The following is a 22,545-nucleotide window of genomic DNA, read 5'->3' as shown; positions in this document are numbered from 1 at the left end:
CAACCGCCTCACGTACTGAAGCCTTGCTTCCTGGGAAGTGGCTGGACACCACATGCTGATGGGAAGTAGAGAATAATCTTGTTTTCCTTTGCTTCTATATGCAGGCTTTGCTTTCACTTTATTAAACCGCCTTTATCTTGACCCATGAGTTCTTTTCCATCTTATTTTCTCCCCTCCTGTCCTGCTGAAGGAGGGGGTTGATGGAGAGGCTTGGTGGGCACCTGGTGCCCAGCCAAGGTCAACCCACTACAAAACCTCTTCTGTATTTTTAGCCATGTAATAAGCTGGTACGAAGACAGCCAGGCGAGGAGGGCTGCGGGGGAGTTGCAGAGCCCATCATTTCCAGGCTGTTTGTTTAACCCTGCTGGCGCAGGACCATTAACATGTAATTGATGGTGGTTTGAAACATTCTCCTGGTAACGGCCCAGCTGCAATGGGCCAGTGTCTGTGTGACAGAAACCACTGTCCCATCTGCCAGAAGCTGTGCATGGCCTCCTGTTTGCCCTCTGGAAAACAGCAAACAAGTGAACACACAAGAACAGTGAACGGCCACCCATTTTCGTCTGGACCCTTCACCCAGTTGCTGTCCCACACAGTTCTTTGGAGTAATTTTAAACACACAAGACCCATCTCCCCCCAAACCAGGTCAATGCCAGGCAGGTGCCACTGCCGCAGTTAACAGATTTTCAGGCCTCAGATGCAACCCTTTCCCCTCCAGAGGAGTTTCTCGTGAAGTTCCTCAGCAGCCTTACAGAGGAGCAGGCACACAACCCGGTTTGGCTTTGTAGGCAGAACGCAGAACACGCTCAGCTAGGGAGGTCGGGCTCTTTTTATTAATGGATGTTGCTTCTGCAAATAAAGTCTGCAAGAGAAAAATTTTCCAATTTTCCTCATCTGGAGTATTGTGTCCAGTTCTGAAATCCTCAACATAAGAAGGAGATGGAGCTGTTGGAACGGGTCCAGAGGAGGCTACAAAGATGATGAGAGGGCTGGAGCAGCTCCCACACGAGGACAGGCTGAAAGAGTTGGGGTTGTTCAGCCTGGAGAAGTGAAGGCTCTGAGGAGACCTTATAGTGACTTTCCAGTACCTGAAGGGGCTACAAGAAAGCTGGGGAGCGACTGTTTACAAAGGCTTGTGGTGGTAGGATGAGGGGCAATGGGGATAAACTGGAGAGGGGCAGATTTAGACTGGACATAAGGAGGAATTTCTTCACTAGCACAGGTTGCTCAGGGAAGCTGTGGCTGCCTCATCCCTGGAGGTGTTCAAGGCCAGGTTGGATGGGGCTTGGAGCCCCTGATCCAGTGGGAGGTGTCCCTGCCCATGGCAGGGGAGGAACTGGACGGACTTTAAGGTCCCTTCCAACCCGAATTATTCTATGATTCTATGACTCTGTGACTCCAGAGCTGGACCCAGGACTCCAGATGGGGTCTCGGAGCAGGAGGTTTGATGCGTGGTTCAGCAGCGCACAGGTGCGCTTGGTCTCGATGTCCCCAAAGCCCTTTCCCACCCGAGCCGCTCCACCGCCCACCCCACGCTCGCCTCCGCCATTCCCGCCACGCGCCGCGCGCCCCCGGGGCGGGGCGGGGCGGGGCGGGCGCGCGCGCGCGGGGCGGGCGGTCACGTGACGCCGCGGCGGCCGCCGCCATTTTGTCTGGGAGCATTAAATGTGAAAGGGAAAGCCGGGAGCGCGGCCGGCGGGAGGGCAGCGCCTGAGGGGAGCAGCGGGCTCAGCGCTCGTCTCTCTCCCCCGCCCCCCCCCCCCCGCCGCTTTCCGTCGAGACCCGGTCGGCAGCGGAGGGGTGGTCGGGCGCCGTTGTGTCCCCCCACTCCGGGGAGGCCGCGCTCGCCCCCGGCCGCGGGGGGAGCCGCCAGCGCCGATGATGTCGGGGCAGTCGATCACGGACCGCATCGCGGCGGCGCAGCACAGCGTCACCGGCTCGGCCGTCGCCAAGGCTGTGTGCAAGGCGACCACCCACGAGGTGATGGGCCCCAAGAAGAAGCACCTGGACTGTGAGTGGGACCCCGGGGCTGCGGGAGAATTGGGGGGGAGGAGAAGCGCCCGGCGACGTCGCTTAAAGCCGGGTGAACCCGCCTGGGTTGCTCTCCAAAACTTCTTTTACGAGTGGAAGGAGTGAGCTTTGTAACGCCCAGCCTGGTGAGCTCTTCCCGGTGAGAGCAGCTTGGCTGGCGCGCTCTGTGTGCCATGGGGCTTTTTAATAGGCACCTGGGTAAAGGTAGGTTAAGTGGTGTGAGCCAGAAGGTAGGTTTTTAATCCGTCCTTCTGCTGGAGCGCAGCCGTATGAACGTTTCTAGCATTTCCCGGGTTATCATAGGTTTCTGTCTTGCAGCTTTTGAAACGAGGTAAAAAGACTTGGAAGTAAGGTGAAGGGAAAGGTGCAGGAGAACCAATAAATCTCCAGAATGGGAGTATGTTGCCACTGATACGTTAAAACTCCTTTCTGTATATCGGAAAGCTACCCTTGATACCCGCAAAAATATCAGTGGTGTTGCTTTGCTTCAGGTTTTAGTAACTGGATGGCGAGTGAAGTTACTGTTTGATTGCTCAGAAGTGCTTCAGACTTTGTACGTTGTGTGTGTTTCCACAGAGTGAAAGATGTGAAGCTTTGCGCTGGTTTCCTCAAAGTCAGGGGAGCAGGGTGGTGGTTTTGCAGACAAGTTGGTGGTATTGAAGGGAGTCTGCTGTCCCAGCTTTAGGGAGCAGTTTACTCGGTTACGTCGTTTGATGATAGTTTAGCACTCTGGTGCTGTGCCATTCGTCCAATACAGATTTATTGTGTGAGAGCTTTTGACGTGGATCAAAGAGTTAAAACCAACTAAATATTTGTCTTGGATAAATAAATATCTTGTTGAATAAATGGCAGTGTAACAGGAAGCCAGAAAGCTGCAACAGTTTGCTCAATAGTTTGAAAGCTTCCAGAGCTTAAAAGATGTAGTATATTGTTTGAAAACATCCTTAAAGTAGTGTCATCGACTAGAAGTTACTGCCACAAAATAAGAAAATGGAAACCTGGAAAAACTTGATTTGAGAACAACCTAAACAGAGATTGCCTTTTGACTGTCAAATTCCTTTGAATGTCTCTTGATACAAACATGTTCAAAGCTGTCAGGCTCCTGAAGGTCCCCTTCTGTGCCAGACGAGTTCTGTGTTTTGGGGTATTTCACTTTTTCAGACTTTGGTCTAGGATAAACATAAAGCTTAAAAGCTTTTTATTTTCACTTGGTAGCTGAAATAGAGGAGTACTTTGAGTTGGGAAAGAAAAATGTGAAATATGGTACAAGGGGTTTAAAAAAATCCCCATCAGCATGCTCTTCATTGAATATGCCCAAGCGCTGCTTTTCATACACCCGCAAACCTTTATGTGGCTCTTCTTATTTTGTCACTTCTGCTGAAAGCTTAATTGTATTAAATACAAGCATACTTGTTAAATACAAGATACTCGTTTAAGTACTGTAATCTCTGGAAAAATTACACAATGTGTTTTCAAAGATACAGTGCAAGTACTTTACAACTTAAGTAAATTGTGAAGGAAAACGTAGCTTGGATTTAATGCAACATTGCTAGTTGTACCTTGGTCACTATGTGTGTGTGGTTAAAAATGCTACATCACCTGGTCTTACTTGTGATTTCTGCTGAAGATAACGTTTCACCAAGAATGTGGTTTTGGGAGTTGCTGTAGTAGTATCAGGGATTGTGGAGGAGTATCAGTTTGTGCAATCTGTTCAGGTGGATTCTTGAAATCTCTGTATTGCCAAATTTTCTCAGCAAGAAAATATTACAGTATGGATATTTACAGGAAGATGTTACGCATGCAGTGTGTGAATTGATATTTAAGAGCTTTGGTTTTTGTCTGCTTATGAACAGTGAGTATTAAAATCATATCCGCTCTTGAAGAGCAAAAAAAAACCCCACACAGACAAAAAAAGAACCCAACACAACCTACACAATATCAATGGGAATACTTGGTGGTTTTTTCCTCTTAAAATAGGTCACAATGTCCTAAATAAGTCAGCAGATCTATTTCTGTTGTATTTTGTAATATTTTAGGATAACATAAAATGCCATGCCGAGGCTGATCTTTTCCCTCAGTGGAGCACCTGAAGATCCTTGTCCCCAGCATAGGTTCTCTCACTTCCTCTCAGCCTCCTGAACGTGAGTTGCAGTGGAGTGGGGCTGGATGCTGCTTTTGGTGACATATCTGTTCTTGGCTCGTTACTGAAAGGTCACAGTAAAAAAAAAAAAGAATAAATGCAGTCTGTAGCCAAGCTGATAACTGGTAAAATAGAATCATAGAATCATAGAATAACCAGGTTGGAAGAGACCCACTGGATCATAGACTTGTGTATAGGCCAAAGTTTAAAACCAAAAATCCCTACATTAATTGCATCTTGAACTTTTAAATGACCACAGTAATAAAGGTGAAACCAAATCCTGTTTAACTTGAATCCAGCCTGCTTAAGAAGCACAGGGGAGAGAAAAGGGGTTAATGTTACTCATCCGAACTTAAAACTCCTGTAAATGTACAAGCTTCAGAATTCTTATAAGAAACAATAATTCAGGTGCTGTAAAATTGTATTACGTGGCAGAATTAGGCTTTTGAGCCTTTTACTTCAGGAGAAGGTTCCAGTCTCCAACAGATCATCACAAACTTTGTTTTACCAATCACATCACATTATGACTATCACAGTTTTGGATTGGTTTTGTATTGGACTGTTCTTTTGGCAGCTAGAGCTCATGAGTGTCGGGTGAATGTGGATGCAGTGTGGTTATTGCAGAGAGATGTGAGTTGTGATACAGTATGAAGAAATAGTCTTGAACTCTTCCACAGGCACTAAGGTGACTGTCCTCAGTTGGAAGCTTTTTATTAATCAGTAGGGATTTGCAATATAGTAATTGAGGAAATTGGACTTGAGAAATACATATAGTTAACGTTTTTGTAATCTATAAATGTGGATTTTATCTAGAAATTGCTTAAAGCTTTTAAAAACTTTTTTTAGGCTATCATGTATCTTTGTTTAGTGGAGGGAGTAGGACAGTAGCTGAATTGCTTTGCTTCTGGTAAAGTAATTTTAGTCCAGATTTTAGCTATTATGTAAATTACTAAGTTTGTGATCAGGTCTGTGCTATAAGAGCATACCCATGAAAATATTTGTATCGATCAGGTGCTAACTTTAATCTTCCAGCAAGAATGTTGCATTCCTTAGGCCACCTTGAGAAAGTTTGTGAAATGACTCTTATGTTTTATAGGTTTGTAATCCATAGTTAATGGTGCAACTTCCAAAAATAAAATTTAATTTTTGTTTTACAAGACTGCTAAGATTCAGGAAAATGGTCTTAGTTCTTATGCCTGTCTTAGAGCAGTTTCAGTCTTGTGAGAAGATGGGAACACAAATACTTAACTGTTATGGTTGTCTAAGTTATATATTTGCAATTCCCTTGGACTAGACGTTCTTGAATCAAGAAAATGATGACTTTCTTGTTACTTGAAAGTTGAAAAGTGTCAGGTTTTTGATGTTGCCTGGCTGAGAATTTTCCAAAAACTTCGGGGGGAAAAAATATAAAGATATCTGGATTTAGGCATGCTGTTCTCTAAAGAGCAGTATGGTTTCATAGATGATGTGCCAGTTATTCAGATGAACTGTTCAAGAGAAATCCTCAGTAGTTTTTTAAGCAGTAAGATTTCCAGAGCTCTTCCAGGCTGCTCAAACCCCCTGTGGTACTTTTCTGGTTTAAAGCTGGGTTTTATTGGTGTTTTGTTTTTTTGGGTTTTTTTTTTTAGCATGTGTGATGTTAACGTGTTTTTAAATTCCATTCTAGAATTAGCACTGCAGTTTCACTTGCAGTTGAAATGATTCCTGTGGGTAACTGGCAGAATGCTTTGAGTTGTAAAGTGTTTATATAAGTAATTTGATAAGAAAGTGAGCTTTGCTTACCCTACACATTTCATTCCAGTTTCTGCTGCCAACATCCATGTTACAGCTGCCCTGCTGTTGGCCTCTCAGGTGCATGCATTCCTTTTTCCACCTTTGCTGCCAGATGTAACAGATCCATGCTGTTGTTTTGATGTATGTATTCGTATTACAGACTTAGCATCATTCCTTTAATGATTCTTGCTTTTTTTAGCTGTGTATCTGAGTTGCTGGAATACAAATGTGATTCTGATTTTATACTAGTAGTAATAAAATAAAAGAACTGTCTTGAGTAGCCTTTTTAAAGAGTGTATTTTAAACTTAGGGTTTTGCAATGCACTCTTAGGAAAGTCCATTTTGGGCCTAAAAAATGCACTGAGGTTTTTTTTTTTTTATCCCTGCTGTTCATTGATAATTTAGTATTTTAGAGGTGTTTCCTTTACCTAAGCATGTGTTCTTCAGTATTGGCAACTGTGGCATATGTGTTTGTGCATTCAAAGAGATCCTGAAACCAAAGGCCTCAGTCGTGCTAAGTGCCCTTAATAAAAACTCTCTTCAGTGGAGCCCGTGTATATCGTCTTCAGCACACGTCCGAAGTGCATGGCAATTGCAGCTCGCTCAGGTCTTCTTATCTTGACCACAGCTTGAATTATGAGTAATCCTGCCTATGTGAATTATTTCCTTCTAAAATAGTCAGTCTCTCATCTTACAGAAGCAACTAGCATGTGCTGGAGAACCTTGTTAGCACTTTTACAAAATTACTGGAACTGCACTTTTCAATCGCGTGGAACCAGACTCGTGGAATAAAACAACAGCATATAAACTTCTCAAGCATGCCAGAGTTCTGTCAACTTCTACTGTTACTGTTGCTTGGCAGAAGAATTCTTTTAGTCTTGTGTGCCATAGCAGAAGGCTTTTGAAGGTAGACATCTGGATAGGTTTTTGTGGTAGTAAAGCTTTCTAATGGCAGGATAAGCCAAAGTGTTTTCTATGGATGTGTGGCTTAAGGATGAGGCGGTCAGTTACAGCATTCAATATAGCTGCTAATGGTAGGATTTCTGTAACACTGTGCTGGAGTAGCACTGTAAGAACATATTTGTTATCAGTCTTAGACATAAGTATATGCAAGGGATCTCCCAGGTTCTCAGCATCACCTTAGAGTCTACTGTAGTGGAATGTCTGCTGGTAGACCTTAGCTTGAGGGTAAGTGACAAGATTGAAGTATCTTCAGAGGATGCTGTCAAAATACAAATGAAATTAGCTTTGCTACTTTGACTTGGGAGCAGAAAGTCTTTGGTTTTAACTTGGATCTTGCCTTCCAGTTCATTTGTTGCTTAATGAGCACACTTAATATTAAATCTTCAGTGAAAGTTTTGACTTGCTTCGTGATCATGTGAAGGAAAAGGACTTTGTGCAGAAATAATATTTTTTATAGGCTGTGTGGACTTTGACCTCGGCAGATCAATGGAATTTCTTTATCTGCTTCCTAGTAGTAATGCTATAAGTATTGCTCTGTATAAAATTTGTGGAGTTTTTTTGATTTTGTTTTTTATAAACTGATAATAGGTCCTCTGACAGTTCTGTTACATTTCTGTCCTGGTTACAGATACTTCAGTTAAGTGAAAAATACTGAGCATAATATAGCAGCAGTGTTTTTATTATGCTTGCTTATAAATTGGTTGGATTTAGGAAGATGTATTTGCCTTAATGTCTTTAAAGAGAATTATTTGAAAATGTCATAACGAAGTTCTCGTTCAGTTGAGGAGGCCATTGAATAAAAACAATCAGTTTTTCACTGTGTACAAATTCTGGAACTGGGGCTTGCTTCATTTTGCGAGGCATCAGTTGTCTGTAAACTGTTTGGAGTTGTAGAAATTTTAAAGTGCTTCTTAATTTGACGCAGCATCTGATGATGATACAGCTGTGAGTGGTGAGCAATATCTATCAAATGACTTGGGTTCCCAGCTTCCCAAGTGTCTGTCCTTCTTTGGGTGCATGCATTAAAAAACCACACAGGCAATAGCAGTAGTGCTGCTCTGCAGCCAACTGGCTGCTTGCAGGCTTGGCTTAAATAAGAGGCCACAAAGGAAGGTTTTCAAACTAGATGTTTTTGCTGGCCTTTCCCAATCCTTAAGGTGTACTTTGATCACACCTGAGGAGAATTCAGCTCAGAGGGAATAAATGTCTAATGTGTATGTCTTGAGGGATTTAGAATAGTCCTGGATTCAGTTCCTTGCTCTCCTCTCAGCAAGAGCCTTCACTAGCATTCTCCGGCAGGCTTTTTTCCCATGTATCTGCTGCAGCCAGGTCTAGCTCTGGACCAGTACTCAGGCTGAGACTTGAAGCTTGCCTGTCTCTGACCTCCGAAGTTAATGTTCTACTACTGAGTTTATAATCTGTAGATGCAAATTCTTGCTCTTAATTCTTAGGGAAGAGAGGCTTATTGCAGGTTTGTAGCATCTCATTTGCTATCATGTGTGTCGGTACTCAGGCTTAGGTCGGAGTTGCAGGGTATGTGTTGCCTGTTGATTTCTTGAGGTATGCAAGTCTTGGCTTATCCTTGCTTCTCTGATTTTCATTTTTTTATTGATAGATGAGTGGCTTCAGGCATCGAGCATCTAGAAAGTCTACGCTGGCTTTCAGACAACAGTTTAGTTATAGAATTCATACTGGAGCAGGTTATTTATTGGTGAGATATTGGGACTTCATGAAATTATTGAAGTGCATTTGAAGTTCGTAGTGTCTTTCAGTAAAATGCAGCGAATATGAGCAAAGAACATAAAATAGCTCAATTAGTTCTTAAGGAGCTGAAGTTAATGATTTCAGTATGAATTCTCAATGTAAAAACATAAAAAGACGTGATGATCCTCTTTGAACATACACCTCATTGTAATGCTTGGGGTTTTTTTTTCTTCTTTAATTTAGATCTAATACAGTGCACAAATGAAATGAATGTGAATATTCCACAGCTGGCAGACATGCTCTTTGAGAGAACTGCAAACAGTAGCTGGGTTGTAGTGTTCAAAGCTCTAATTACAACACACCACCTCATGATGTATGGAAACGAGGTAAGGCATGATTAGTTCTATTAAAGCCTCAATGTTTTTAAAATTGTCCCAATCTGGGAAGCGCTTGATATATACTTGAGTTTTTCAAAACTCTGTTTTTCCTCTGCTGGTGTCTATGAAGTACTTCTCCAGAGAAGAAAATATTCTTATGTTATTTCAATACCAAAATGTATCAGTATTTGCAGTTTAATTGCAGGAATCTGGGCTGGGCTGTGAGGCAGTGGGTTATTCTTCTAGAATAAAGATTTGAAAAACTTCTGATGAGCCTTACTTCATTTGGCGTTTATCAGTAAGAGCACAGCAAAAGTCTTGTTAGCATTATATGAATGTGCAGCCCACCTATTAACAGATAAGCATACTTACTAAAGAGGGGAGGAATAAGAAGACTGGAGTATTTCATCTTGCATATCATCTAATGGGCTAAGTCTTTGTATGTTGTTGCCATTATCATTCTTCCAAAAAAGGTTTCTATTGCATTTAGTTCTCTTAAACTATTTCACTGCTATTTACGAAAAGCTGCCCAGATGATAACATGGCATCAGGAGTGGTGCCTCTCTTGCATAAATCCTTCTGTTAAAAACTAAACTTGGTCTTGGTCAGGTGACGGTTTAGTCCTGAGCTTGTGTAGTCATTCTAGTAAATGACAGTTGACTACTGGTAATACTGAAGTGATGATTCTTAAACATACTGCTTCCTGCCATTAAACTGCTCTGAAAACTTAGTGTTCCACCCTCTCTAAAGCTCTGTGAACTTAATTGAAATTACCTATAAAACACTGTGCTCTTTGTTAGTGCTTCCCCAAGTTACTTCTGTGTTTAAGTTGTAGTTTAAACAGATGATAGACTGAAATTAAAGAATAAGAAGTAAAATTCACTGATTGGAATTCAGTGTGACGATAAACTGAATGCTGTAAATCAGTTTGTATATTTTTATTCTCTCTTCTTCCAGTACAGTTCATATCTACATTCTGAAACTTGAAGGAATAAAAAAGCAGAAAACTGAACCATAAGAAAAGAGAAGTCAAAACTTAAGAGTTGCGGGCTACCAGTCAGTGTCTGTTTGCCCATGCAGTGTTTTCTAGTGGCAAAAGAGTTAAATTTCTGTCTGTACCAAAACTGCTCCTCAGCTTTGAATGGGTGCATTTTACACTTGAGACTAGTTCCTTTATACCTGCTGAAATAATGTGGCTGGAACACTAGTTCTGTTCAGGTGGAACATGAATGCACTTCTCACTCTCCTAATACTTGAAGAAGCCTTTTTCTTAAACTGTTAGAAGTCAAGCACTTGATTTTTTTTTTATATTTTTTTTTTTACTTTAAGTGAAAGTAAATGCCTGTTTCTTGTGATGAAGTTTTGGTTCAAACAGGTTAAAACCCCTCTCACCTGTGTTGTGCAGTGCAAGACCCCTGACATCTGGAGGTGAGATTTAGCCTTGGCCCTTTTAAAATGAGATTCAGAACGGTAGCTGATTTTGAAATGTGTAGACACCTTTTGAATATCACTGATCGTGTTCCAACTGTTTTTCTTCTCTATCTCTGAGTGCAGTACTAAGACGTACAAAGACCAGATAAAGCGACTGGAAAACAGAATAAGAAGTGAACAGTGCTGTTGGTAGTCCAGCTGCGTGTTGTAGACTTGTGTGAACTCCATAGCTATAGGCTGAGAACACACATGGAGTTATTGATGAGTTGGTACGTGACAAGTTAGGGAATCATTTGGGCCCATTGGAAGGTGAAAATACTGCTTCCAGTTTAAGAAGTGGTTGAGAAAAGAATTTTTCCATTGCTGAAAAGCATGTTAGTTTTGCAGAGAATGGTACTCTGAACGTGGCAGGCAGGTGGATTCCCACCACAAAGGTGGAAGGAACACGCCCATGTGCTGTGGCAGCAGAGGGATTTGGATGAAAGATGTAAGAAGTCCCTTAAGCTGATCATAGTCCTCTCTTATGGACTGAAATACAAACAAAGTGGCAAGAAAGCCAAGAAGTCACAATCATAGCACATCTTTGTGGAGCGGTGGCAGAGAAACTTTTGAAACTACCTTACTATCTGGATGTGTTTGTCTCTTGCACTGTTTATGGAACCAGATATTATTTGTCCAAACTTAAAAGCTGTATAATGCAGTGATCTAACTAAACATTTATGTAAAAATACATGTATTATATATCTAATTGTAACCAGTGCTGCTGCTCACCACAGTTCCAGAACCATTATTGTTACAAAGCCTAAAAGTAATTAGCAACTAAGCCTATCTCCCACTTCTACAGCAGCAGCAGGGCTACACAAACCTTGGGAGCTTGGATAATGCGAGTGGTATTTGTTTTGCGTTTGCTAGCTTGTCTGTTCTAAACTAAGTTAACCTAAGCAACTTCATCTAGGATTGTTAGTCTTTTTTTCACAGGCAGTAATGTCTTTCTGTTTAGTTTAAATTTATATTTTTGCCAAATCAAGTTCTAGATTTTGAAGGCCTTGTTAATGAGTAGTTTGGAGTTTTCCTTTACTTTTTTCCCTTTTCGCTAATCTCTCTTGTTGATAGAGGTTACTAGATACAGTTAAAAGGTAACTAGCTTTCTTCTACTATGTTGAAATGTATTGACTCTCACAATGTTCTGAACTTCTTTACCCACAGCGCTTTATCCAGTATCTTGCATCACGAAACACTTTGTTCAATCTAAATAACTACCTGGACAAAAGTGCCATGCAGGGTAAGGATCTTTGACTAAGGGGAATAATTACAAGGTTTTTTTAATCCGTGATAGTGCCTGTGTCAGTGTGCTTTAGCAGACAAATTACATTTAAATGAAAAGATATTATGATTATATTGCATGAGGTGCCAAATAACCAAGAATGTAGGCACAAGCAAAGTGAGATTGAGTTACCTAGGGGAGTGCTAGAAACTTGTCTGTAATGTGCGCATCATGTGCATGCACAGCTGTAAATTTTAAAGTGAGCTCTTAACACTGCCTAGAATAAACCTGATTAATGTTAGCACAGTAACCTATGTTTGCCATTGCATTTAGTGTCTTAGGAGTAAACCTGAATGTTAAGGTGCATTGGATGGTAACTGGGATGTGCTGTATAAATTGTGAGAACTCCTTTAAATCTTGGAGAAGTCTTTTAAGTACTTGTCACTGATAGAAAACATTTTGGGGGTTTTATGTAGCTTTTGAGGCATTGCAGGTAAGTTACCGAAGTCTTTAGTATTTTGTTAGAAATAGATTTTGTAGTTAAATTTCGAAAAAATCTTAAGAGCTGCTTGGTTACTGCTTGATATTTTTATGCTTGGTTCTTGCCCGATATTTTAATGTGTTTAGGTGTTTATTCTCATAATTGCAATGAATGTTTTCTTAATAGGATTAAGTTAGGAAAAAACTGTAACATTACATCTGGAAGTGAAAGATAGTGAACCTTAAGACTGGGAAGTACCTATGAAGGGCTTTTAGTGCAAGTTGATGTAAAATAAATGGACTAATAGGAGAATAGTTCTTAAAGAATTGGAGAGAGACTGTTCCCATTCAAAACATCTGATTTATACATGCTTAACTTTTAGGCTATGATATGTCTACCTTCATTAGGCGATACAGCAGATACTTGAATGAAAAAGCACTTTCATATCGACTTGTAGCAGTTGACTTCACCAAAATGAAAAGAGGGTAAGACTGTTACTGGTTCTTTTTGTTTGGTGTTTCATATTGCAGGGATTGGGGGTAGGGATATCACTTGTTCTTGAGACTATCATAGCTTACTGTTAGTTTTGGCACTTTGAAGCAATGTAGCTTTGTTGAAACAGTGTAATATACTGTGGTCTCTTGGTAACTTGTAAACATGTCTCCTGCTCTGTAGGATAGATGGAGTTATGAGAACCATGAATGCTGAAAAGCTGCTGAAAACCCTTCCAATCATACAGAACCAACTCGATGCACTCCTTGATTTTGATGTAAGTGCTTTGAGATTGGTGTTAGGTCACTTTCTCATTTTTGAGTTTCATTATTTTATTAAATACTAATTTACTTTCTCATTGCTTCCTACACAGGCAAATCCAAATGAACTAACAAATGGTGTTATAAATGCTGCCTTTATGCTCCTCTTTAAAGATTCCATTAGGCTTTTTGCAGCATACAATGAAGGGATTATTAATCTTTTAGGTATGTGAGAATTTCTTTTAGTTTTTGAACTTTTGTGGAAGTTACTGGGAGTAATAAAAAATGTAGACAATTTCTGACTGCAGTTTCCTAGTAAATTGCCTACTCTGTTACCATTAAAATAAGTCTTTCTTACTTTCAGTGGCTGCTAGCATAGGCTTAAACGTATGTTCCTGCCTAGAAGAACACATCTTGAAACAGAAATTGAGATGAGGGGGTGAGATTAAAACAAAGATACCGTAAATGTGCAGTGGGTAACCTTTGCAATTGGACTGTAGAAGTATTTGTGAGGTATCTGGCATTTTGAGTATTTAGCGTGGTCTCAGTATGACTGACTTCTGGTTTGCCAGACTGTTCACCTTTACCTGGTACCTGAATCTGTATGAGCCTGGCAGATTATATGTAGAGTTTTTTTTGTTCAAGTGGGTTGAACTCTTAACAAAGCTTTGTAATGACTATTCAAGCAAACGTCTGAATGAAAGCATCTAATTCATTTGTTCTGTTAATCCATTAGTTTTCACTTGGTGAAAGAGCTATATAGAGGAAAACCATAAAAAGTGAAGGATGTGGTTGGTACTTCTTTTGGTAGGGCAGTTCATGTACCTCTTCAGTAGCCATTTTGATGTCTTTTGGATATTAAGCCCATTTACAAACATCAAAACGTAATGTTAGTGTCTAAAAATGTGAATACATACCAGGCATATATTCAAACGGTAACTTGCCTCATTGCGAGCTAATAAGCTTCTTGAAATTATTCCCCTAAATACCTAATTTAATGATTGCAGTGATTCACCTCCATGCTTAATAAAGCTTTTCGTTATAGCCTAATGTACTGAAATAGAGAAAATAAATGTGAAAAAAATTGAGTGACGTCACAAATGTTGTTGGGTATTTGTGTAGACTCTAAAACTCTGAGCAACTTTGAGTTACTCCTGCCCTCTCTCTGAAGCTTGTCTTAAATTAATGTTGTTAATACTGTGTCAGCTTTTGCTGGGAAGGGTATTATCTTACAAGAGTTTCATTTGCATCCTCAGAAAGATATTTTGATATGAAGAAGAACCAGTGCAAAGAAGGCTTGGATATTTACAAAAAATTTCTAGCCAGAATGACCAAATTGTCAGAATTCCTCAAAGTAGCAGAGGTAAATAAATCTACATCTGTGGAAAGGGTATCACTTAGCTGTCTCTACTGGTACAGTAGTCTATATTCATAACAACTTCACAGACAGGTTAATGTTTGCTTAACTTCCTTATACAAGAAGTATTCTACACATGAGGTGTTTTAAAGATTGTATGCAGTCGTTAATAGGAATGAGTGTCTGTTTTATTAGACAGACAACATAGTAAACTTTCTGAAGTGTTATAAATTTAATGACTAGTCCAAAGTATATGAACTGAATGTAGTTCCAGTGAGCCTTGTGGGTGTTTCTAGTGCTCCCAGTTAGCTTTTATACATGAAAAAGTTAGGCTTGGATGAAAGTTGAGTTTGCTTTGAGATGCAATTTAATGCAGTCTTGAGTTCCAAGGTGTGTTCCTAGTGAAACTTGTACCGGTTCAGAAAGTTATGAATATCCCTTTTGAGTATATTAGTTTCTGTGTAGCATTCAGACATCAATGGCTTTTATTTTCATTGCCACTGCATGTAGTAATGTACTTTGTTTTTCTTTCTGTTTTTTGTAAACACAGCAAGTTGGAATTGACCAGGGTGACATTCCAGATCTTACTCAGGTTAGTGTACACATCATTTATTGGCCTGATTATTTCTGGGTTTAAAGTTGGGGTTTCATGAGTGGATTCTCTGCTATGTAGTTATATATGGGAAATCTCTGGTGACTCTTCCAGTGGGTTAAATGTACTCGGTACATTTGCAGCTCTTGATAAGGTTTTTCAATTGCTTAAAGCAGTAAAACCCACAAATAATATTTTTCAGGAACTTCTGGGTTTTGTCACAGAGGATTCACTGACATGTAAGCCACAAGCATCTTGCCATGCTTTGAGGAAAACCTTCCTCTTCACTGTCACTACTTCCAACATAAACAAAGATCACAGTTAGCTTATTCAATCAAGGATTTCATCTTTCCCCTGAGATCGATTTAGATTTGTTGTTTCTGTGTCAGCACTTAATATTGGCTTTGGTATTACTCAGTAGTATGAAGGACACATGCAATACAGCTGGAACATTTAGTTTAAGATGTGGAATGTAGGGGAACACCTAGTGAGGATAAATTAAGGGGAAGAAAGGAGGTGAAAAAGAGAGATTGAGCAGGTGAACAGAAAACACTGGTGGTCCACACAATTACACGAAATCTTCACTAATTCCTTCAGTTCACAGGAACATTGTATTTCTAACCTAGGTGCACCCCAACAGGACAGAGGTATTTGATATTCTTCCTGTAGCTCAGGGTCATCTGGTGGGTAGAATGAATGGCAGTTTGTCAGGCAGTGAACTGGAGTGCCTTTTGAGATCTAGAGTACTCAAACTATTTATGTGGAGTTAGTGGAAAGTAGTTAATGTAATGTGTAAACAGTCACATCTAATCCTACACTACCTTCATGAAATTAAATTTCATGGATTAATGGGGTAAAAAATATCTGCTGTGAAGATTTGTCTAAACTTCATCACTGTTTCTTTAAAAAAAACTACAAACTTCCATTGTCATTGGTGTTTGTTACTGCCTACAGTGTGATTTCCATCTGAAATCATATATGTTTCAAAGTACAAATCTAATACTTACTCCCAGCAATTAATTTAACCCATTTAAGAACTTCTGTGGCTTTGTGGTAGGAAAGAAATAGGGCTGTAACCAGCAGGGTAAGAGCATGTAATGAGTGAAAACAGTAGTTTGATGTTTTCTATTGGTGTTTGATCTTAGCATCTTACTCTTCTGATTAGTACTGTGGTATTCAGCTGGTCTGTATTATGCTAATGAAATTATCCTCCAGTCTGAAGTTATACTTCACTGGCTTTGTGTGCACTTGTCCAGTTAATTGGGTCATTATAAGGCTCTTCAAAGCAGGGCTCTTTTTGATTTACTGTGAAGAGGGGATTTAACTTCATTTTGTTGCTTTTTATATCTGAATTTTTCAGTGAGCAAAATGCTTTATCTACTGTTCTCACAACTTCTTGTTTTGTAATAGCTCAGCTATTTTGCTTTAAGTGCACTTAAACATGAAAGGCAACTATGAACTGTGGTGGTGGATGTCAGTATCCTGTGTATTTGGGCAATTTCAGTGCCCCTGTTAAGCATTCTGCTTCCAAAGTAATTTCCATGGCACTTAATAAGAGTCAAATAATTGCACAGCATTTTAGTGCCACATTAAAGGAATTCAATAAATTTCTTGCTGCTTGGCTTTCACAGAAACGTAATTTTCAGCATGCCTGTCCTTCTGACAAGTCTTGATGGGATCATGTCTTTTGTTTCTGTTCTGGTCTGCAATATTTAATTTTTTTCCAAATACTTTGTTTACGTTTCTGGTGTACATTGTGTTCTGGGATATGTGCTCTTCAGTTTCCTGAAGCTGTTCCTGACAACAATGGTTTTATCTCTTTAGAGGTTTATTATTACTGCTACTGTATAACCATTTTCCTTCCTTGATTCTAATGTTCACACTACTGCCTCTTTTTTTGCCAGTTCCTACAGAGAAGCTATTTTCCTTTGTAGGTGCCCTGTTTCGCAATGAAGTTGCTTACTTTCTCTTTATAGTGTTACTGTATTTCATGAGTGCAGCTGGGTCCCTCTTCTCTGTACAGATGTTAGTCTGTCAGATACTTTTCCAGAAAAGAATTTCAGAGCTTTCTCCCTTAGGGTTTAGCTGTCAAGTTTGAACTCGGAATTTATTCCTGACCTGTTGCTGAGGTACCTACACTGTTTTAGCTTACCTAGCTCTATTTATAGACAGAAGTATGAACTCAGGCCTTAGCTTCAAGCCAGGCAATTTTATAGGATTATTCTAATTGCTTTTCTTCACATGTCTTGTAGCTTGAGTTGGCCTTCATTGAACGTGGGAAGCTAGGATTGTGCTTGGTATTTCTGAGGGGAACTTGCCAAAGTCTAGAGTGATTAATATTTTTCCTCTTTCTGGGAAATACTTAGGTCTAGCTTTTGGTAAAGGCTAGCAAGGGCAAGCTTGTTTTTCTTCCAAATGGTGTCTGTCATGTCTGTTCTACCTACTGAAAGCTGGCAAGTGGCAATAGAGGCTTAATGTCTCTGAAACCCTGCCAGATTAGGACGACTTTGCTGGCAAAGGGATTAAAACTTTACAGGTCTATTCCCTTCATCTGGATCTGCAGTAGGATTATTTCTCTTGTTTTATGGGTTGTGAACTATGTAGTTAAGAGTCAAGAGAGCAATGTTGCTGGAATAGCAAGGCAATGAGCTCATCTAAAAGTGTCAGCCTAATTTACTTGCTGGAGATTGTTTTTATGGGGTCATTTGGAGAAATCTTAATTTGTATGAAGACTGTATAATCAAGATGATTTCAAATTTAATTTTTATGGAAGAAATATTTCTATAATGGGTACATGTCTGTGGCAGAAAGAAGGCAGGTGATGCTTGGCACTTTCTCGTTTTCCGTAGGAGCCAAAACAGCTCTAGTGTGCCTCGCTCTCTAGATTTTAATCTTGCTCAGTCTCAATCCTGGGTACTGAATAATGACATGGCTGTGCTCTCAAGGGTATTGGTAAGCTTATAAGCATTGGTCAGCTAAACCTTATTTAGGTTTCAAGTTTTAGGTGATGTGTCTGACTTCCTGCTGGATTTAAGTGGCAAGAAGCCTGGCTTTTGCAATCTTCTTTATGGCTTTAAAAAATAGCTTAATGTTCTTCTCATGACTAATTCACCTGGTGTAATTCACCTGGTGGGTGAATCCACTGAGAAACAACTTTATTTGGAGTGATGTTTCTTGGTTTTGATGTTTTAGGCTACCAAAGGCTTTGGAATAATTGAATTGGCTTGTTGTGTAGTCACATGTTGAATAGCTACTTGGTCTGCGGTAGTGCTGTTGAGATCAGATTGGATGCGACTGCTTTTTAAATCAAACCTAATATTCTGCTGTAGTCAAGGGTTTCTAATGCAAGTCTTTGACTGTAAGTATTTTGAGAAGCAATTGGGGTGGGAGAGGATAGAAAATGCAGAAGTTTCTTTTTGGTACTTCTTCAAGTTTAAGGGTGTAGTGTTTAATCAGCTGTAATTATTGGATCAATCTTAACATAGCAAATACTCTTGCCAAAAATAAGGATGTAGCTTGTGTACACAGAAGCATACCTACTCTGGGGTGGTCCTTATTTCATGTCTCTGTGGTGCTGCTGCTTCTAAAGAACCACAGCTGTGTAGATGGAATCTGGTGTGCAGGATGGCAACAAAGCCCAAAGGCATAATTGTTGATGTGTGGAGTTTTGTTTGTTATTAGTGAAATGGATAAGGAGACTGATCTGTGTACTAAACAATATGTTGATTAAAAGCAGTGTTTTATAAATACTTTGACTTTAGGCACCAAGCAGCTTGCTTGAAGCACTGGAACAGCATTTGGCCTCTGTGGAGGGAAAGAAAACAAAAGAAGTCTCTGCTGCCAGCAGGTGAGCACCCAGTGAATTACAAGGATGCTGATACTTAGGATTTGTCATATTCATAATGAGAATTTTCAGGATGCAGTCATTTGGTGTTAAACTTGAATTTATCCACTTGCAAATGTATCTTTCTAGAAGTATAAATGAAGCAGCTAGTGAGTAGGATGGCAGGCTAGTCATATTTGAAATCTAGGTATGTCTGTGTCTCTGCCAGGCTTACTGTGCTGTAATAAGCCACTGAGCTGAGACCTGTGTATTGTTCTGTTAAGCTTTTACTTGTCTGAAATCCTCCAGCTTTTAAGATTTCTCAACTGTCTGGGGGTTTGAGGCTCTTTACCCAAAACAGGATGGTTTTTATCTTTGTGGTCAATTATCTACCTCTCAGACCATGAATTTATATTAACATGCTTATAAAAGTTCTTCAGTCCCTTCTTAGAACAGCCAAGCCAGCTGAGATGCTTTATGCTGACAGGAATTGTTACTCTGTCAAGGATGGGATTAATGTGTGAACAGTACTTCTAACTGAAGAGCTGCAGATTTCTGGCACAGGCATTCTTTCCCAGAACTTTGGTAATTATTGATAAATGCATCAGCGTAAGCTATGTTCCTGAGCTGCCATCTTGGTCCTCCAATATTTTTTTCCTCCAAATATCTGAGGATTCACTACCATGATATTGTGATAAAAAGCATACTGTACAGGGAATAACTTCTATGCTTTGTTTGCTGTTGTATGTATAATGTGTACAGGCAAGCTTTCTGTGCCTCTGCCAGCTGAATGCAGTAGAAATCCGGTCTAGACTATGTGAAGTTAAAGAAAAAAGGCAACTGGTATATTCTGCACTTTCCAGTTCTTACACGCTGATGCCTGAGGGAGTAATCCTGTGTACTTATGCCACTTTTTCACCAAACTCCATTATTGGGGTGTCTGCTTTTGTGTACCAGAGAACAATGGCAGGAAAGAAGGGAGCAGAGAGGGAATGACAGAACTAGATAAAAGACACTCAGTGATTAAACTCTAAGTGATGTATATGTGACTGTATTTCTTAATTAAACTTTTTAAAATTATGACTGTTTTTAGAGCTAGTGCCCTATCCAGTGCGGTTTCGACACTTGCCAACACAGGAATGTCATTTAGCAGGATGGATGAGAAGGAAAAGCAGCAAGCACTGGAGGAGGAACAAGCTAGACTGCAGGCACTTAAGGTACCATGTTTGTCGCGAGTTTGTATGCTGAGATTTAATTGTTTTTTTAATAAAATGGATGTAGGTGAAAACCAGGATTGGCTTAAAACAGTGCGTGGTGGGGGAATTCTCATCTTGAAAAGCAAAGGCATGATTCTGTAGGATGCAGGTGTGGTGGCTGCCAGTATATGGTGACCCTTCTATGAGGAGTATGATTTGAATAACAGACAGCAGATATAAATAGCTTACATTCTTCCTTACAAGAGGTGGTTATTTATCTCAGATTTTCATTTGAGGGGTGGGGAAGCTTGCCAGCTCACTTGACATTTTGTTTGAGGAGTGACAGTAGTGTAGAGCATAAACCTGTGCTGTATAAACACAGTAGATAAATCCCTCATTATTTCTAGATACAACCCTAAAACTAACTATGTAAACTAGATTTTTATTTGTTAGTTTAAGACTAAAATTTCTTCTTGGAAAAGGTTTTCAGGATTGAATGGTTAATAAATAAATAAAACTGAAATGCAAACTATCTCCTCTTTCAGGAACAGCGATTAAGAGAGATTTCTGTAGTATCGAATTCCACCTCCTCATCAGCATCCCCAAGCACCTTATCAGGGAAAAGTGTGAATACCACTGTAGCTGCTGACATTTTTGCTGTACCAGCACCCACAACAAATAGGTGAGAAATGCTTGCTTTGCTTTCTGACTGTGTTGGCCTGTAGTTCCACAGTCAACTGCTCCAAGGTACTTCTCGGGTAGTTTTCAACAGTAGCCTTTTACTGATGATTTCCTGATGCGCTCACAGGAATTTTGCTATCAGTTAATAAGTGCTTAATTACTAGTTTTGTTTTGTATCACTATTATTCATGAGGTACTAGTCAACAAGAGAAAGCGAGATTGGTATTCCAACTCAAAAATGCAATGTGTATTACATATCTTCATGTTTCTCTCTCTCTCATTTAGTATGCCCAACCTTTCTAGTGATCTTTTTGATCTTCAGCCCGCATTTGTTCCAACTGTGCAAAGTACTCCTGCAATATCAACATCAGCAAACAGTGCTTGGGGAGGTGAGCAGATACAGTTATTTGACTGCTTAAGTGATGGGTCAATTCCTAGAATGCCAGAATACGGTACAGATTTGTACGTAAGGTTTAAGGTGTAAATTCAATTTAATTACCGGTCATCCAAACGTTCCTGTCTCTGAGATAATGTAAAATAAGTTATCTGAAAGGTCTGACGAACTGGTACAGAAAAGTTTCTTTTTAGCATATAGCATTAGTGTCAATGTGCAGTGATGGAATGAATGGGTTACTCAATGAACACAACTAAAAGTAAAAGTTTAAAAATGCTGTGAAATAGAAACTAATCAGTTATAACTAAAAAGGTACTGGACTAGTATTTCCATTCTACGAAGTGATATTTAATACACCTTTCACTTGGTGAAAGGTGTCTTCAGAGTTCTTCTAACAAAGCTGTCATTCCCAATTTCTTGGGACCCTCACCCATCTTTCCAAGGAAAATCAGGATAGATGTCAAAGAAATGCCTTAAATGCTGAAATAAGGCAATGTTAACACCATTGTAAGTGTTGGTACTTTAATAGGTGGAATTGATACTGTTATATGCTATTTAAAGTTAGATTATTAGCATCTAAATTTTTTCATTGATAAATCTCTTATTCTTCCCCTGCTACTCAATGGCAATACTAGAATTATTTTCCCTCGAGAAAGATCTATTAAGATTTTCATCTGAAACTAAGAATTTGTATCTGTAGTGGGCTGATCGTTAGTTTGAATATTCAGTTTGATTTTTGTCTAGAGATTCTCATGTTCAATCACTTCAGTCTGTTTTTCTTTTCCATTATTTGTGCTCTCTATTCTTTCCTTCACTTCTGTGTCTGAAAGGTCCTTTCTCGTCCTCAAATGGTTGTGTTGGTTCTCCACCTCATCTGGACATCTTTGACATGAAGCCAGTTGAAGAAGCTGTAAAATCTACCACCCCTTTCATCAATTCTACTTTTTCCTCCAAACAAACAGTGGAACTGTTTAGTGGTAAAAACAAACAAACCAACCCACGTAATCTCTTTGCAACTGGAGATAATGGTGCTAAACTGGGCCATGTAGTCTTCGTGGTTTGCACCAATCTTCACTTTTTAGTAACAAGTCAAAATGGTGCATTAAGTCCAGATGTAGTAAACGAAAGGTTTCCTTAAAGTTTTACTTCTACAGTTAAAATAACTCATATGACTCCCCAGTGTAGACATCTTAAGGCTTGCAGTGTTGCTGGAATTTTTGCTGACTTCTTTCAAACTGCAACCTCCTTTCTCTTTTGCAATGGGGAATACAGGTGTTACTTGAGCTTTTAAAGTTTGTTAAATAACACCCCTGCCCCCCAGCCCCCCATTTTTAAACTACTAAAAAAATAATTTTTAACTGCAGACTTAATTTTGGGGGCCCCTTTTCCTTTTTCTCTTAAACTGATCTTATTTTCTTATCTCTCTTTTTACAAAGATGACTTTAGTGGTCATAAGCCTACATATGCTTCTGTGTATCATCCTCTGACTGTTGATGGTAACTTGATTTTTTTTTTTTTTAAAACTTTGATTTCACTGTAATGAGTGCTATTACTCCATGAGTGTATTTGATTACGCTTTTTTTTTC

General features: G+C 39.7%; 1 protein-coding gene across 5 annotated transcripts in view; it reads left to right on the top strand.

The window, feature by feature from the left end:
• Positions 1 to 1,679: 1,679 nt before the first annotated feature.
• Positions 1,680 to 22,545, top strand: part of VBP1 (VHL binding protein 1) — a 39,917-nt gene continuing 19,051 nt past the window's right edge. The window contains exons 1-14 of one of the 5 annotated variants that reach the window (XM_069867711.1): positions 1,680 to 2,011; positions 8,855 to 8,997; positions 11,626 to 11,701; positions 12,547 to 12,649; positions 12,840 to 12,933; positions 13,030 to 13,141; positions 14,173 to 14,279; positions 14,824 to 14,865; positions 18,627 to 18,712; positions 19,782 to 19,905; positions 20,430 to 20,566; positions 20,851 to 20,954; positions 21,790 to 21,936; positions 22,396 to 22,455. In XM_069867711.1, the coding sequence (XP_069723812.1) occupies positions 1,879 to 2,011; positions 8,855 to 8,997; positions 11,626 to 11,701; positions 12,547 to 12,649; positions 12,840 to 12,933; positions 13,030 to 13,141; positions 14,173 to 14,279; positions 14,824 to 14,865; positions 18,627 to 18,712; positions 19,782 to 19,905; positions 20,430 to 20,566; positions 20,851 to 20,954; positions 21,790 to 21,936; positions 22,396 to 22,455 (1,468 nt within the window). In that variant the 5' untranslated portion in view covers positions 1,680 to 1,878. The remainder of the gene's footprint in view (positions 2,012 to 8,854; positions 8,998 to 11,625; positions 11,702 to 12,546; positions 12,650 to 12,839; positions 12,934 to 13,029; positions 13,142 to 14,172; positions 14,280 to 14,823; positions 14,866 to 18,626; positions 18,713 to 19,781; positions 19,906 to 20,429; positions 20,567 to 20,850; positions 20,955 to 21,789; positions 21,937 to 22,395; positions 22,456 to 22,545) is intronic. The other 4 variants (XM_069867716.1, XM_069867712.1, XM_069867713.1 and 1 more) reach the window with 4 other exon arrangements.

This window comes from Phaenicophaeus curvirostris, chromosome 13, assembly GCF_032191515.1.
Source record: "Phaenicophaeus curvirostris isolate KB17595 chromosome 13, BPBGC_Pcur_1.0, whole genome shotgun sequence".
In the NCBI taxonomy this organism is placed as follows: Eukaryota; Metazoa; Chordata; class Aves; order Cuculiformes; family Cuculidae; genus Phaenicophaeus; species Phaenicophaeus curvirostris.
Note: the sequence above shows the minus strand (reverse complement) of the source record. Positions and strands in the feature narration are given on the sequence as shown.